Raw genomic sequence first — 17837 nt, 5'->3', positions numbered from 1 at the left:
ATGCTGTATTCTCTAAATACTGGTGGAAGGTTATGCTATAAAGACATACGTTGATTAACTTTCAAGTGGCTCACAGTTTAAAGCACCACAGTAGGATCAAAGCAGATGGATGCAAAGTCTAGATATACCTGCAAATTTATATGTGAACAAAGGACTTTTTAAAAAGACCTATTCTCACTGTAATGTTTAAAGATTTTTAACAACTGTTTACTCAAAGAACACATACTTGGAATAACAAAATACAGAGAAAAAAAATCTTCAAATACGCTAGAAAATAAGGAGCCCCGACACTCTTTATTTGCATCTGCTTCCAGCATTTCATTTATTTTGTATATGTGGTACATTTTGCGAATGTGGATGCATTGCATGCAGACGATTTCTTCTCCAAGTAACTGTTTGTGTAGTCGGGCTCAGTTCTCTGGAAGTTTATAATGTCTTCTCCCAAAGTAGCTGTTTACATTACTCTCATAAGATCTCTTTCTGCCATTGTTCAGACACGCACGAGGTCTGCTCACCTGCACATGGTACAGCTTGAGTCTCATCAGATTCTTCAGTAAATAAAGATGAGCACAGACAGAAATCTCACAACACACTTTTGTGTGAACATGGGTCTGGCTGTGATGATGTGATGGGAGGATGGAAAGGTTACGTGTACACCACTTCACATGCAGCAGCTTTCTGATATACATATGCAATGAGACTTGTACATAACCACAGAAAACAGGACAAAAAAAGTGTGACAAGACAAGTGTGACTTAAAGGCTATGCTGTATCTTCCATACTTTGACAACTACACAGTTCTCTGGCTGGGATTGCTCTCCCCAGAAATATGGTAATGTATCTTAGCAACAGAGGCGAGGGGGGAAGGCTTACTGTACTGTAAAAGAATTCAAACAAAATGTATATAGCTGCTGACTGTTATAAATACACCCCTACCACTCTGAGGGGGTGTTCAGTTATACTCCTGATTGCTTTCCTTTCACAGAGGGGCACGGGCACTTCTCCAGCTCTCAGCTCACCCACAAAGAGCCTTAACCATCCTTCAGCTGCAGCGCTGACGACACAGGTTGTGCAGCACTGCCTGCCCCTGCTCAGTTCCACCCCCCCCCCCCTCAAAAGCCAATACAGAGCACCCAGGAGATAACCACTGTTGTGAGCCAAACTACCGCTCCCGCAGGTGTTTGGTTGCCAGCCTCCAAAGCCGCACTTCCCAGCTCCTCTGCCCCAGGCAGCTCAGGCTGCTCAAAGTAGGGCTGCAATCTTTCACCATTCTCTTGTCAGGAAAAGAGAAAGCTTCCTGCCACCTGGCAGGTGCAGGGTTTGCACAGTTACACCTATGCGTTTCCTACAAGTAAAATAATGTGAATGCAACCTTTATCCTTGTCTTCTACCCAAGTTCTCCATCAGGACAATCCTGCTGCTCAATTCCCACCTCCAGAAAATCACGGCTGAAAGCACAGCAAAGCGTTCCTCCTCCCCATGGATGCCAGGGACTGCACCCACTCTGTGCTGTGATGTGCGAGAAGCACTGAAATGATCTAAGGGAGTGGTTACAAAGTGAGGGGAAGGGCTCGAGGATTTGAATGACAAGCCAAAGTGCTGAATACATCAATGAAAAAAAGTGAAAGCACCTCTTTTCCTTCAGTGAGAGCAGGTGGGCTTCAATTTTCTTTCAGAGTATTGTCCCCAAGCAACTCTGGCAATACCTATGAGCAACAGCCTCACCTAAGCAACCTTCCAGCAAAGAGTTTGCTCAGGCTTCCTGGGAGCAAGAACAGACATTGCTTGCCTCCAAGGAAACTTTACTCAATAGCTGTGAAACACCTGGAAATCCTTTGGAGGATTCTTGCCCCTCAGGAACTCCTGCTGCTTGCTATAGCGGATCTTCATGCATGCAATATGGAGTGGGTATATACTCAAGGATAAAACAGGTGGCTGCTGAGGGTTTGCTAAGGACAGCACGTCAGAGAATCAGAGAAAATCCCATATTGGAAAGGACCCACAAAGATCACCAAATCCAAATCCCGAAATCCAAACCCTATGTCTGTGAGTTCTGTCCAAACACTTCCTGAACTCTGGCACTGAGGGCCCATGCCCACAGCCCCGTGCAGTCCATTCCATGCCCACCGCCCCCTGGTGCAGACTCTTTCCCTAATCCCTCCACCCGTCTCCTCCATGCTCCATGCCGTTCCCTCGGGCCCTGTCGCTGTCACACAGAGCAGAGCTCAGCGCTGCCCCTCGGCTCCCTGTGAGGAGCTGCAGCTGCCATCAGGCCTCCCCTCAGCTCCTCTGCTCTGCGCTGAGCACAGCGAGGGTCTCAGCCGCTCCTCACACACCTTGCCTCTTCACCAACTTCATAGCCCTTCTTTGGACACTATCTAATAGCTTTATGTTCTTTTTGCACTGCGGCACTCCGAGGTACACCTGGCTGAGGCTGGGCAGGCATCACTTATTTCCTGCAGAGAAAGTGGGGCAGCTGAGGGGTGCAGAGACCAAAAAAGCACGAGTGAGTCGGCTTAGATTGGCTTAATGCCACATCTAAAGGCTTCTGCAGCACCCAGCCTCACAGTGCCATTACTCCAGAGACGCAGAGGCTAATTTCATCCTAAGTGTTCTCATCCTCTGAAAGGCCACACTCGACTGCTGTTATTAATTCCGTGCATGATGAAGACATTTAGAGCCTCGCAGACTTTTTAATAAGCGGACGCCAGTCATGCCCCGCTCTTATGACAACACGCCGTTAATGCAGCAGATGAATTTCCACACACACACGGACAGGACACGCGGTCACAGAGAGATGGCGACGGCACGGCCCGGCGGGGCGGCGATGCCGATCCCACCGCCCCCGCTGCCGTCCCTTCGGGGCTCTCGGAAAGTTTCCTCCCCGCCGGACACACCGCGCCGACACAACTTTCTCCGCCGCCGCGGGGAGGAGCGCAACTCGTCCGGCCGAGAGCGGGCATCGGGGCCGTGCGGAGGGAACGAGGAGGAGCTCGGCGCGGGGGGAGGGGGGAGATGGAGCCGGGGCGTGGGGAAGCCGCTCCCGCCTTCCTCCTCCTCCTCCTCCTCCGCCAGCCCGGCAGCCAGGCGGCCGCTGCCTCCCGCCCGAGCCGCCGCAGCCGGGACGTGCCGCCGGGATGGCCGCTCCGGCGGCTCCCAGCCTCCTCCTGCTGCTGGCCGGCGCCGCGGGGCTCAGCCGGGCCTTCTTCTCGCTGCCGCTCCGCGTGTCCCAGCCCGCCGCTCCCCGCGCCTCGTCGGCCGCCCCGCTGCCGCTGAGACCGGGGAGCGCCGGAGGAGGGCAGCGGGACGCCCAGGACGAGGTGGGCGGCCTGGCCTTGGCCTCCGACCCCGCGGGCAGCCTCAACTTTTTGGCCATGGTGGACAATCTGCAGGGGGACTCCGGCAGAGGATACTACCTGGAGATGCTGATCGGGACCCCGCCGCAGGCGGTAGGAGAGAGGCGGGGGGCAGCGGGGAGCGATACGGGGTAGAGCAAGCATCTCGGCAGCCGGGCTCCGCCGTGCTCGCTCCAACGCAACTTTGTCTAGATGCCGGGCACGGCGCAACTTTGCAGCCGAGCCCGGAGGGTCCGCTCAGAATCCCCCGCTGAACTGCGCCCCACCACCGCTTCAGGAGAGCCGCCGCGGCGTGCGGGGATCGGAGGGAGCCCGAAGTTTCCTCGCGCCCTCCCTCCCCTCCCCGCCCCGCAGCGCCCGAAGTTTTCTCGCGGCCGCGTCACGAGACGGCCGGGCTGCGGAGGGGCTGGAGGATGACTGTCAGCTGAGAGGGGCCGTTTCCTGGCAGCCCGCGGGGCTTCCACCCTTCCCCCCCCTTCACCGACCCGGAGCTTGCTCTCTGAGGCCGAGCCCTGGCGTTCCCCGTGTACACAAAAATCTCTGTTCTTCTTTGGCTGTTCTCTGTAGCCAGGAGGCAGGGAATGCCAGAACGCCCAGCCTGTAGAGAATGTGTAGATAGCACGTTTTTGGTTGCTTCTGTGGGATTTTTGTTACACCTGGATGTAACTGTAATTGAAGTGTTTGATAGCGAGCTCGATATTTAGGAATGAGTCTCTTGTTTTACAGTCAATAAATGGGGTTAAGAAGGAGCTAACCAGGTCTGAGGTACACAGGTGTGGCCTGTTAGCCACAGAGGACAGAAATAATCCCTCCTCCACAGTGTATGCTGTGTTTTTTATGAGCTCTGAGAGTGTGGCATTGCATGGTCTTCATTCCTCGGAGGGATGTTCAATATTGTTTTCTGCCAGCATCAAGATATCAGGTTGAATTGGACTAATAATCCAATTCTGTGTGTCTTAAATTAAAAAATAATTTCAGGCAGAAAGGGTGAATGCAAAAGATGTCATCTTGCATATCTAGGGGGATCTTGAAAGGGAAAGAAATGGAAAAGGAAAAATGTGACAGGTTCTTGATAATGTAACTAGAGGTCTGCCCTCAGTATGCCTGGAGACTTCACTTACACTAACAGCCCAGTATTTCTTGCACTGCATGCCATGCAAACGTGCCTTGCTGATTTTTCCACCTGGAAAAAACTCCAGTTGCAAAGCTTTCATCATTTTGAACCAAGTTCTGAGTTCTTTCAAGGTTAATTATTTAAAGGATCTCTCCTGGTGGCTAACAATAAGTTGTATTCATGTGAGCAGGCCCACCATGGTTGCCATAACGTTATAGATGCGCTTCCAGAATGTCAGACTCCAGGATGTAGTGATGGAGCAGAGTGCAGTTAAAATGTATTTGCTACTTTGGGTAAGAATTTGTTATCTTGTTCCCTACCTGAAAGTGGAAGACTTACAGACCATGAATGTGCTTGTTGCTTTTCTGCTCTACAATGAGCAATAGATCTGCTGCAGTACACTTCCACTTGCGTCTCTCACAGTGCTGGCACTGAAAGCAAGTGTCTTGGTACTGCCAAGTGCTGGGATCACGTCAAACTCCATGGGCAGGCAGTTGCTGGAGTCACAGGGGACCGTGATTGGGTAGGAAAGGAGAGATGTCTTAGGCTAATTTAAAGGTTCCTCCCAGCCTGACTTTGCCACACATGGCAACCTAGAGTGTATACCTTGAGCACCTCCCTTCTATGACCCCCTGACGTGGGACTTTCCCAAAGCTAATTCCCTTCCTCATTCAGTCCCCTTCTGAGCCAAGACACACACGGCACCGCAGCTCCAATGCTTTGCCATGGATGAAGAGGAATCCTGCCAGTGAGGAAGAGCTGTGTAGAAATGAGCAGAATGACCAGGGAGCAAGGCTACTCTCTGCACAGCATCTTAGTGAGGGGGGGGGGAATGCAAACAAGGCAGGAGCATATCAAGACCAGATAGCAGGCTGTGAAAAAAGGCACAAGATTTAATGTTGCAGTTATAAGGCTGTTGCTAGCTTTGCGTTTAGTGTTGAAAGCCTGCTGTGCCAGTATGGGGGTAAACATTAGTTTCACAGGAGACTTTAGCATTCTTGAACTTGTATTACTACTTAACTGCATTTGTAGAAATTTTTCTTTTCTAATTTCAGTTCTTGGAAGGAAGCTGCTATGAAAGAACTTATATTTTCAGGTCATTTAAGGCACACAATTTGGCTTTCGTTCCAAGTCTGATTTGTCATACAGCAGATAAACAGAACAGAACTGAGCTTCACAATGGCAGTTCTGAAATACTTGTTCTGCCAATATAAAAATAGAGCAGTTGTGTGAAGTCAATTTTTTTTTTTTCCAAGAGAGAAAATTTGAGTGTAGTCAGTCCAATTTTGTAAAGTATTTGCAGTGAAAGTATTTCTGACCATTTCCAATTTTACTATACATGGCAGATCTCCAGATTAGCTAGCAGATCACCAATAGTTCTCATTGCCTGCATTAATTTTCATTAATACACACACATCTCTTCTACATCCTAATCTCTAGGATTATGTGAAAGCTGAAAAAGAAAAAAAGGTTTTATATTGTTTTGCATTGAAGAGTGTGATGTATTTGTCTCTTGCATCGTGAGTGTATAGCCTCTTATTTCTGATGGCTTATGTGCTTTACACCTGTATAGGTGCACTTTTTCCAATGCTAGATTTAAATATGAAGAGGCAAGAGTCCAATATGAACTGTGTACACTGCTCTCACTTTTTATTTCTTTAAATAATCGGATGGAATTCCTCTGCTCTGCCTTTTATTATTTTGCCCGCCTTGAGATTATAAGCACTGTGCAGAACTGAATCAAAGATCATTCAGGCATTTGTTCACTATCTTCTTTGTAGTTCTGTTGATATTAATTTTGCCACTCTTAGAAGCCTTTGACCAATGAAACAGTCACACTCCGAAAGCACCCCATGTTCTTCACAGCTTTTTTGAAGTCCATCTGGACCATATTAAATCTTAGCAAATAGAGTACTGTTGTCTCATTCCACCTGTTATGTTAGTCTTTATTATATGAAGTAGTGGCAGTCCTGTCAGTCTTGCTGTGTTTCCAAATTGTGCTTTTGTTGAGATCATACAAATATTATACCTTTAAATTCGTTGCAAAGGGAGGCTTGGCATGCACCACTTGAAAGCTCAGAGTCCTGTAGCTATGGTTTGATTAGTGGGTATTGAAACCATGGTAGGATCTGATTTGTGCTCTGAATACGCAAACCCTTTCTCAACCCTGAAATTTAAACTTCTCATTCTATGTACAAAGAGATTTTGTTTATTGTTCCTACTAATAGCAGTTTGTTCTGTGCAGGGGGTGAGCAAAAACCTCTCCTCTGAACTTTGCTGGTGAACATGTTGGGTCCAGTGGTCTTTGCTGCAAAATGCAGACTTCAATTTCCACGTAATCAATGGGAGGTTGTCTTTCACTCAATTTATTCCAGTTATTAAAGAAAAGAAAGATATGTATGAAATATCTCAAGTGTATCACAGACTTTTATAATTTATAGCTTGAAACTTTGAAGGTGATGAACGCACACATTAGCAATTTCTGAACATGCAGCCATTCTTCCTTAATTGTTGATAGCTTTCATATTCAGGGTGAATATTGTGAGGAAAGATTCAGCTGCTCTTGTAATTTCATCACTTCAATAGTTTTGCTATGTTAAGTGATAAGTGCCTGATTTCTGCAACTGTGTCATTCCCCAAGAAGCTAAGCTTTGTTTTCTTCATTTTGTTTAAAAGGAGTTCACCTTCCTTCTAGATACAAAGAGAAATTTTGAAAATATGATCCTACCAGGTTCAAATACTAGAAGGCAAGTTCCAGTTCAAGTCTCTCATTTCTTTCCCTTTCTTTTGTTTTGTAACAGTTATGTGGATCTCAAAAATATATTTTTGAGCTTTTTATGGAAAATGAAAAATGCAATGAAGATGAGTGATGTGACGTATTGAGTATTTTAAGGTGGCAGCACAAAATTCTTTCAGATCCCTCTGCTGGAAGTACTATGGAGATGCAGCGTACTGCTGTTACGTGATGAGTTGGGTAGATTTTTTTGTTGCTGTTGAGTACCAGCAAAATAAAAAAGACAAAGACCTGAAAGTTACAAGAGACAGGGCTGATACTCTGATATAATGTGCTGGGGTGTAATACATTTTTGGTCAAAACAAAAGTAAACAAGAATACCAGATTTTAGGTGACAAAACTGTCCCTTCCTTTACAAATCTGCATTCCAGCACCTCCTTTATACAAAATCAACCCTTCCAGGTTGACTGCATGGAAATAGTTAGAGCCGGTATTATAAAAGCAGCCCAAATCATGAGTTAAGGACAATGTAGTGGCCTTAGTAGAACATAGCACAGGGAGTACTTTGTAGCAAGGCTTTGCCTTGGTTTGTTTTGAGAGGCTCATCATGGCCAGTAATGTCTATGTGCAGTGTCACTGAATGGAAGAGGCTAGTTCCTCAGGATGTGCTTAAGGACGAATTCTTTACCAGGGTGTGCTGTGACAGGACAAAAGGAAATGGTTTTTTTTTTTTTCAGTAAGAGTAATGAAGCGCTGGCACAAGTTGCCCAAAGAGGCAGTGGATGCCCCATCTCTGGAGACACTCAGGGTCAGGCTGGACAAGGCTCTGAGCAACCTGATGTAGCTGTAGGTGTCCTTGTTCATTGCAGGGGAGTTAGACCAGATGGCCTTTAAAGGATTCTTCCAGCTGAAATGATTCTATGTGCCAGCACAAATAGGTTGGATTAGAGCCCCACCTGCTTTTCGCAGGACACTTTTCTGAAAGGCACTTAACTTCAGAGCAATGCTAGAATATGTGATCCAGTATCCCTGGTCATAGCAAACACAGTTGCTGTTCCTGGGCAGTTGGGGCAGAAGGGTGGCTGTGAAGATCAGTGACATGGCAGAAGGTGGCAGGTTCATCCTTTTTACTGCCCCGAGCATTTATTTCATCCCCTACCAAGGCAAAAGCATTAAGTTAAATTTAGAATAAACTAGAATGTGTACAAAGAACAATGTTGCCTATTATGAAGCAGTGAAGGAGTACTTGGGATTTGGAGCAGGAGTGATAATAAATAAATAAATAAATAAATAAATAAAAGAAGGAAAAAAGCCAGGGTACAAAAGAAAACCCATGTGGAATTTGGGATTATTAAGGGAGGAATATATATATTCCTCCCTTATAATATATATATATATTAAGCTCTAACCAGAGGTTTCTGAGCTCCAGGGATATTATCTGGCAAGATCAATTTAAAGATGACTGTACTTTGCAGTGGTGTTTAATTTTTTTAAAGGAAACTCATGGCTTTGACTCTTTGTGAATGTTAACTGCTCTGTTTGGTGTCCGTGTTTCATTATCTTAGAAAATGTCTCAGTTATTGTAGGTGAAGTTGTGACCCAAAATGTTATCTGGTTGTTGTCAAGTGTAAGTACATTTGAAAAAGGAAACTGAGATAGTTACATAGCCCGGCATATATGCTTCCCCAGTCTGAATCAAACGTTCTTCTCTCCCTTTTCTAACTTGTTGTAAAATATAGAATTGATCAGAATTTATGTTAATAAGTGAAGGAACTTGTTGCTTTAATTTATGTTCAGATTAGGACTTGAAATCAGGTTTTCAAAGTAAAAGAGGTAGTATTGAGCTGCCTGAGAAAAAGGAATTTTTTTTCCCTACCATTGATGGAACTGTCATACATCCTACTACTTTTTAGCCTCATTTTGCTATGTAAATGTGAGCTTGTGAAGCAAATGGTATGCATATTGTACAGATACCAGACTGCTGTAGAAATAAAGAGTTTTAAATCTGAATCTGTATCTGTTAGCTCAGCATCCTTCAAAGCACTTAAATAGCCTAGGACTAAAATCTATTTTATCTGTGGCATTTTGCACATGAAACCTCTAGTTTTAAAATTATACGTTAGCCGAATATGTCTCCTTTTTTTTTCTGTGCATGTCTACATCACAGACACTCATGAGAGGAAACTTTGGCCAGTTGGACCTCTCACTGCTACTTTATGAGGAGTATTGTGGGACTGATTCATTAGTTTTTTTGTAAGAGACCTCCTCGAATAGGTAAAGCCTGTGGAATACAGTGGAGAGGGAATCTGAGGAAAATAAGTGAGCTGGAAAAAATCTTAACCAAGTGAAAATTAGAATTCATGGAATGCAATTAATGTGTCATAATTAAGAGGCTCTTGAAGAGAATCTGTGAAGACAGTAATTGCACTCTACAATCCTGTTACTGCTTACTAGTAATTTTAAATCATGAAAAGTAAATTACTTGTAGATTTTTGTCGTCTTTGCACAGCTTGTGTGTACTAAAATTAGTTGGCTTTATTTGGCTTTATGTTTGGTGTATTTTTGCACTTAGTTACTAGCAAAAACTGCTGTTAAATTATGCTGCATGCATTCAGAGAAAGTGTCTCGAAGTCATTGATAGTCCAGTTTTAATTTAAAGAGGAAGGTTATTAATGCTGCAGTAACACTTGGGAAGCTCTTATTTAAAGACACCCATTGGTTCCTAGGGATCTATTTTCTTTTTGGAAGAAAAAGCCAACTCAGGAGCCAAGAGTAACCTTTGCACTTGAGGGCCGGAACATAAACCTTTTCTCAGGAAAGGCCAACTGCTGCCATTTGACAGGGAGAAAGTAATCAGGCTGTTTTGGCAGCTCTCTCTTAGGTAATTCCTTCTGATATTTGTGGATCTGCCTTGTGAGCGGCCTGCAGGCAGTGCCTCAGGGCCTGCTGTGCAGTGAAGTCCACCTTCAGCACTGCAGCAAGGCCAAGTGAGAAGGTTTTCTTCCCACCTAGGCTCTTCTTTCTCGTTCTGCTGCCACACCATACCTCACTTTGCCTCTTGCTTCATGCCAGGTCAGCCTATGGGCTATATGGGGCTTTTAAGGAAACAAAAGGGTTACCTAGAAGGCAGTCGTATGGAAGGGTGGTTCCAGTCTCCCTCTGTTCTCTAAAGTCATTTTATGTTTTATTAGAAAAGAAAATGCACAGTTCAACTGCAGATTTGTTTTTCTAAATTGCAACTTCGACTGTGAAATCTTGAGGGGGAGGTTTTTATTCCTCTCTCTCTTTTTTTTTTCCTACTTCATTAGAATCATAACTTTGAAAATTCAACAATTATCAGCCTGCTCATGCAGGACGTCTGTCAGCCTTTGCAACATAAAATATTGGTAGTTGTAATATCTTTTCAAGACAGAGCACGCTGTACCCTTTTGGAAGTTATTTAGTGCAGTGTTATCAGGCTGCTTGAGCACAGTATGGAAAGCCCCGTGTTTTCCTTCGTGGAAGGTGCTAGGTGTCTGCCGCAAGTGAGAGGGAGTTGGGACATGTCAGAAACTGATTTATCAGTCCTGCTGATGTTTTCCTGTGACTAAAGAGATTTTTATTTATTCATTCATTCATTTTTCTTCTCCCACACTCTAAGGTTGCAGATATGACAGAGTAGTCCAAAGGTGGTCACACTTTGAAAAAGTCTGAGAAATGCTGTAGCAAGGTAACATCTGATGAAGTCACACTGCTTCAGTTTATCTGTCACAGAATAATCTCATTACTTCACAGATGCATAGTCCTTCAGGGAATAACGCAGAACATTTCACACGATCCAGAGTGCCAGTTTTTTGCATTTAGACTGCTGAAATAAATAATGTATGGAAAACAAAATCGGAAAGTTTCTCAGCAGCCTTAGTTATAAATGCTGGTGTGTGTTACATATTTCAGCTAAAGTTAACTTTCATTAGCACTCTGTTTATTGTTTAAGCTGGGCTTGTCTTGGCAAACGATCAAATACCAATAATACCATCTACATTTTTATTCGGATTTAGGAACTTTGTTCACTTCAGGTATGCCCTACAGTGTTTTCCATTTATTAGTCATTCCATTTATTACTTTCAGTGCTCTACTGGTCTGAGCACCCCAAGCTTCAGCACGAGCAGCAGAGTGACTGCATGCTGCAAAGCTTTGAGAGAGCCATTCCAGGCAGGACATGGGCAACTGTGGTTCCTGAGGTACCATCATCACACAGTGGATATTAGCCCCTGGCTGATGCAGAGCATAGTTTACTCCTTCATACAGGTTGATATTTGGAAGGGTAGCAGGAGCCTCTCTATGTGAAGCAGCCTTTGTAAGCCTGAGAGAATAAAAAGTATTTTAACTTCCTGCCCTAAAAACTCAGCCTGGTATCTGAAAATAAAGCTGTGTTCTTGCATGCCTCTGTGTTCTCCTGTGTAATAAAGATTTTTATAGTAGAACTTAGTTAACAATTGTAACGATGTATGAGCCACAGGCAAAGCTAGTTCATTTCCCAGAGCTGCTGCCTCCACAGAATTAGCCAGAGTAAAGAGAGTAAAGTGTGTGCATGTTTGAGAAGGAGAGAGAGAAATAAATGAGACCAGGAGCAAGGGGAGTAATACTGCTGTTTTATTATTTTTTTTTTTCAAAATAAAAAATCATATCTTATTTCACTTGAAAATCACGTCTGCTTTTCAAATTGCCCTTCTGAATTTTTAAGTTATAGTGTTAGAATAAATATGAATAAAAATATCGTAATCATTTTTAATAAATCAAACTTTGTTGTGACATATAAGCTTTTTCTTTTATTTTATTTTCAATCAAACAGTCCTTCCCAGTCTTATGAGTTGGAAAGCTGCTTTTTGTGTATGCCTTTGAAGTCCACTGTATGATTCCAGTAAATACCCATGATAACAATCAAATTCTGCTCATGATAATACCCTAAATAGGTCAGGTGGAATGGGGAGCAGAAGACTACCATTACTTGCATTCCCTGTAATAATTACCAGGGTAGTAAAAACAATAGAGTTGAGTCACCTTGTTTGTGCTCAGAGACCTGAAGCTGCATGTGTACGTTCCCCGGGCTACTTGCATACATTCCCATGGCTGATCAAGGCAGCACAGAGCAATGGTCAGCAGTTTGACCCAATAGCTTTCTCCAGAGATGTGGCACAGCTTTTGTAGCAGTGAATGCAGTCTGAATAGCCAAATTGCAGTCCTTCTGTTTGTCGCAGCTGGACCTGGTGTGATGTCTTCCCTCTTTTCTTCTTGACCGCAGCAGATGATCCAGTCCTGTCCCTTGTCATTGATATAGCAACAACCCAGTGGCTGTGTAAAATTAAGTGATGGTGGTTATCTGTCTAGGCGGAAACATCCCTATCTGGCCATACTGTAGAAGTTTTCCTAGGCTGAACAAAATGGAGCAGTGTTGGAAGTCCCATCCTGAGGAACAAGTTGTGACATTTTTATAGCGTAGGTTATGACTTGAAATATAGGGAGCTGCATAGTGAGTGTTTCCAGGAGGGTGTTCATGTATGGATCTCCCTGTGTCCCATGATCCTGGCTAATTCAGGAATGCCAGTGCATGACCACCGGCTAGCCTAGTTTTCTGGCCTTCAGAAGGCAGAGGCTGCTTTCACAACCATAAACTCCACAAGAGCAGTGAGGTGGGCATTCTCGTGTAGTCGTGTCCATTGGTTTTAGTGTTTTGGAAAGATATATTTCACTGTTGTGGTGTGTGAAGATGAAGATTGCTTTAAGAAAAATGATGCTTATCTGCTATGATTTTGTTACAGTGTTTTAGGGGAATGGGTGGAATATACTGTATAGGCATTCAATGTCCTGCACTATGAAAAGCATAGAAAAGATATGAGTGAGACTTTTCTGTAGGAGTCCTTAGGTACAGCTGGAAGAAAGTTACAGTGAGCGGCTATACTGTGTGAGTACAGCACCTGGGTGAGGGCAGCCTGCTCGGGGAGAACAACTCAGCCTGATGTGTCTGGCTTGTCCTTCCTTCACCTTTCCTTGTGCAGCTCTTCAGGCTTTGAAAAACCTTTGCTAACAAACACCCGTCTCTGAAACTAACATCTTGACAGGGAGAAAAAAAACCTGAAGAGAGTCGTGTAGCTACAGGAGTGAACTGACAGGGGGAGGAGAGGGAAAAGGGCTTTTGAGATCAGGTCGAGCATGCAGCATTCTTAAAAGATGGATTTTTCTCACTACCATCCTGCAAATGTAGAAGTATGGAAGTGAGACAGAGGCTCTCCTCTTAGGCTGCTGCTGGCTCTGCCTGCTACTCAAAGATCTTGTCTTTGACAAAAGGAAGACTTAAAGCAATATTTTTGAGGCGAGAGATACCTCCTAGTCTATACTCAGGAGTGTTAGGAATGGATTTCATTAGGTGTGTTGAAGTTTGAAATGTGACCTTTGATTAGTTATAATACTTCCAACTGTCACAGTAAACATGGGCAGTGACTCATGGTGTAGAAGCTTGTATGTGCGGCATGAGGAAGGTCAGATTAGCTGGGGCAGGCTTTCAGTTTATTTGGTGTAGCTTGGCTCTGGTAAATGTGTAAAACTTTCAATCTTACAGATGCTGCAATGGGAGGTGGGTTTCTTTAGAGTATAGGACTTCTGAAGGTAGGCAGAAAAAAGAAATACGAATGCAATTTCTTTTTTCAGACAGCAGTTTCTCTGATTCTAATGAACAATAGAAGTAAAGAAAAGGATGGACTGACAAAATAAATTGGAAGCTAATTTTGTAGAGCAGAAAGCCTAGGAAAATTGAAATTCTAAACTGTATGCAGCTTCTGACTATAATAATTCACTGCATATAATACATTAATGTAGGCTTACTGATTTCATTTCTTTAAAAAAAAAAAAGCAAAGCAAAAACCCCTTCTTCATATTCTGAAAAGTAATATATTAGCATGATGAGTTCTTTTCTCCTTCTTCTTTTTTTTCTAAAACAAAACAAAATAACCCTCTGAAATGTTTGACATAGAACTGTGTTTTTTAGAAGTATCATGCTCTAAGAAATAGTGGTAGACAGAACAGACATAGCAGATGTCTAAAGTAAGACACGTGAGGTGGATGGTTTTTTGTTGGTTTTGTTTGGTTGTTTTTTTTTTTCAGTGAGGTATTTGTTTTACAGGGAAAGTTTAGCTTCAGGTCAACTGAAACAATTTGACAGTGTTTTTCTTTACTTCAGGAATGAATTGTGGTTAAGCACATGGATATTAGTGCGTAATGCTAAGGAGGAGCTGGCTGGGGACAGTGAAACCATTTATGGCTGGTGGGTGTACCTGTATTTTGAAACAGCTGTGCAGTCCTTCCCAAATCTCTACTGCCCTCCCGTTTACTAAAGAGCTATAAGCTCTTTCCTCTTTCCTTTCCCTGGGTCTCTGTTCAGCGCATGTTCAGCACATACAGCCCCATGAACTCATAGCTATATCATATGGCTGGCCTTTGCTCCACAGTGCTCAGAATCCTGCCCAGCAGAGCCCAGCAAGCCTGCTCTGCTGTAACTACCCTTAGTGGTTTCAAAGCAGGAATGAGGTTCAGGTTCAGAAGGTGACTTAAATCTGTCATGGCATTCACAAGCTGCTGGTTGAAACAGTCTTCAGGCGTTTCTTCTGTTTCTTGTTAGTTGTGGGTTACTGAATTAATAGCTGTCTCTCCAACACCTTGACTCTGTGTTCAGTGGGGAAGGAGTGAGCTATGGATGGGATGCTCACTACTTCAGATGTGGCACAAAGCTCAGATGCCCATTGCTCTAAATCAAGGCTGAATGGGCACTGGGATGCCTAGTGAGCCTTATAGTAAGACAGGAGTGTTAGTCTTGGTGGTACTCAGTCTATACTTCTCTTTTCTCTCAGTGCTGTACTGTAATTAGTGGAAAATTGATGAATTTAATTCCTGTATACCTACTAACAGGTAGAAACTTGCTTTTGGTCTAATATGCGCTTTCTGCATACTTAAAATGTAAATGCCTGATGTTTTCTGCTTTCATTCTTACATTTCGGGATATGTTTATGTTTTGTTGTGGCTTTTTTTTTTTTTTTAATCTTACACTTATTTAAGCATGTCATAATCTTTGAATTCACAAACATCCTTAGCATAAATATAGAAAATATATGTTTTTTCCTCACTGAAATTTGTAAGGACATCAGACTGTTCTTAGTAACAACTAATTGTCAACTTCACATTACAAGTGAAAGATGATGCAGTGCTGCCTACAGTGGGAAAGGCTGGAGAAGGTGCAATAAGCTTACATTCTGTTAAAAGACAATCACAGTTTTCCACAATCTTGCACAGTTCAAGCCTTCCAGTGTTGGAAGGTATCCCTAGACCTATAGATGATTTTTGTTCATGAAAGTCTTCTGAGTTGTCCAGATTTTCCTTGAAACACAATATCTAGAACATGGCATGACTTCAGTTGAGGTATAGCTGTTTTGACGAATGAGGGAGTTGTCTTGCACACATTTTTGTCAGCTATTCGGTGTCCAAGTCAGTGATACAGGAGAGGATCTTCTATCTGGAAGAAAAGAGGGGAAAAAAGGTCAATCTTTTCTGAAAAGGCAGTGAGACAAAATTGCTACGATTCACACAGCACTAAGATAAACAAGTAATTGCTCATGTTCAACAGCGAAGCATGTTCATATAACATGAATAGGATGGATGTGTTGTATGATGAATCTAGACACAGCAAATAAATTCCAGCTTGAAAAATAAGATACCACATGAGACAGTGTGTGCAGGAAGAATGTTAATGTTGAGGAAACTGAAGGAAATGGTGGAAAGGAGGGCGCAGAAATGAAGAATAGATATTTTCCTTTGTTACCAGGATTGATTGGCTTTTTTTTTTTTTTTTCTTTAAACCATAATAGCCTTCCCTTATTGTCAAAACGATAATATATATAAAGCACTTCCTGTAATATTTCTCTTCAAAATGACTATTCATCAGTCCCAGAGTCAGATGTTCATATTTCAAGTCACAATTTAGTTTAGCAAGTTTATACTTCAGAGTAATCAGTCATCTTTAACATTTGTGTTTTTAATACAAATCTCAACTACAGAAGCACACAGCTCTCTTAAACAGGGAAAGATTGGCTAATCCTGATAGTACTTTTCATCTTCTGGCAAAGAAAGAAATTATTACATTTCCAAGGAGAAAAAAAGGATTTTTCCCGACCCAGCAATTCAGATCATGAAAAGATTTGGGGCAGGAGACTCTGTCTTCTGTCAGCCCAATGCAGGTGTGATGGTAGCTAGTGATAGAAAAGTGTCTTGGAAGACAGGTGGTGGTAGAGTTAAGGTAAAGGTTATATAAATATGGGATCACATCTCAGGTCCTGACAATATTTGGGTATGTGATGGGGGGAAATGACAGAAAATGCTGAACAAATTCTGGTGGACTTGACCTACGGCAGCTCTGAAGAGCCTCCATTTACAATTTGTTCTCCGGCTTATTTCATAACCTACAAACAGACCACAGTTTCTCTGACAGACTTCTGCTCTCACCAGAGCAGGAATTGTCTTTAGTAATATGCTTGACTGTCTGGTTTGGCCACCTTTTCATGGTTCTATAGTTCACTTCCTCCTGTGTCCCAAAGCGTGACGTTGCAGTACAACATGGGCACCACCTGCTTAACAAACTTGATTAGAAAATCCATAATTGCGTTGCCATTTTGATTTCTTGCACCATCTCTCTTATCTCAGCTGGGCAGTTAAGCCTTTCTAGAGGAGAAGTAGCAAAGAATTTGTCGACTCCTGTGAGTTGGTTTTCCTCAAAGCAATACTTGGAAATTCTCCTCCTGGATCCAACATAATTTGTGGGCTTCCCACTTCCTCATTCTCTACAAAGGTGAACTGTGATAAGGTCCAACCCACAGAGTTGGGTAGGGAATTTCTCCAGTGTCACCAGTGGTATGCAACAGTCAGTCAAACAGCTGAGTAAAATTCTGTATTTCTCTGCTCAGCCCTGGTGAGGCCACACCTGGAGTGCTGGGTCCCCAGTACAAGAAAGGCATGGACATATTGGAGAGAGCCCAACAGAGTGCCACCAAGATGAAGAAGAGACTGGAGAACCTCTCCTGTGAGGAGAAGCTGAGAGCTGGCGCTGCTCAGCCTGGAGGTGAGGAGGCTCAGGGAGGTCTCATCAATGTGTGTAAATACCTGAAGGGTAAATGCAAAGAACCCAGTGCTAGGACAATTGGGAATGGGCACAAACTAGGACATGGGAGGTTCCATCTGACTGTCAGGAAGCACTTCTTCACTGTGTGGATGATAGAGGACTGACTCAGGTTGCCCTGAAAGGATCTAGATTCTCCTTAGGTATATTCACAACCTGTCTGGACTTGGACATGGGCAATCTGCTGTAGTTGGCCCTGCTTGAGTAGGGGGTTGGATTGGGTGATTTCCAGTGGTTTCTTCCCACCTCAGTCTTGTGATTCTGTGAAGTGGTGCAGTGCTGCTCAAGTCTAGGGACTGCTTAATGAGCCATGAAAAATTGCAGAATCCTGTCCTTGCTCCAGTGTTCAGCAGCAGTGTGCCAGTCTTTTGTACAGACTGACAGATACACACTTTTTTGTTTCAGTCCTGTCTGTCCAGTGAAATATACATCATTCTA

General features: G+C 43.5%; 1 protein-coding gene across 1 annotated transcript in view; it reads left to right on the top strand.

Annotated features, from left to right (window-relative positions):
* The first annotated feature begins 3069 nt into the window (after nucleotides 1–3069).
* BACE2 (beta-secretase 2) overlaps nucleotides 3070–17837 on the top strand; it is a 56932-nt gene continuing 42164 nt past the window's right edge. Inside the window, exon 1 of the mRNA XM_052674025.1 lies at nucleotides 3070–3449. Coding sequence (XP_052529985.1) covers nucleotides 3138–3449 — 312 coding nt within the window. The 5' untranslated portion in view covers nucleotides 3070–3137. The remainder of the gene's footprint in view (nucleotides 3450–17837) is intronic.

The sequence above is a fragment of the Tympanuchus pallidicinctus genome, unplaced genomic scaffold (assembly GCF_026119805.1).
Source record: "Tympanuchus pallidicinctus isolate F22 unplaced genomic scaffold, pur_lepc_1.0 scaffold14, whole genome shotgun sequence".
Classification (NCBI taxonomy): Eukaryota; Metazoa; Chordata; class Aves; order Galliformes; family Phasianidae; genus Tympanuchus; species Tympanuchus pallidicinctus.
This window is presented reverse-complemented; position numbering and strand designations above follow the sequence as displayed.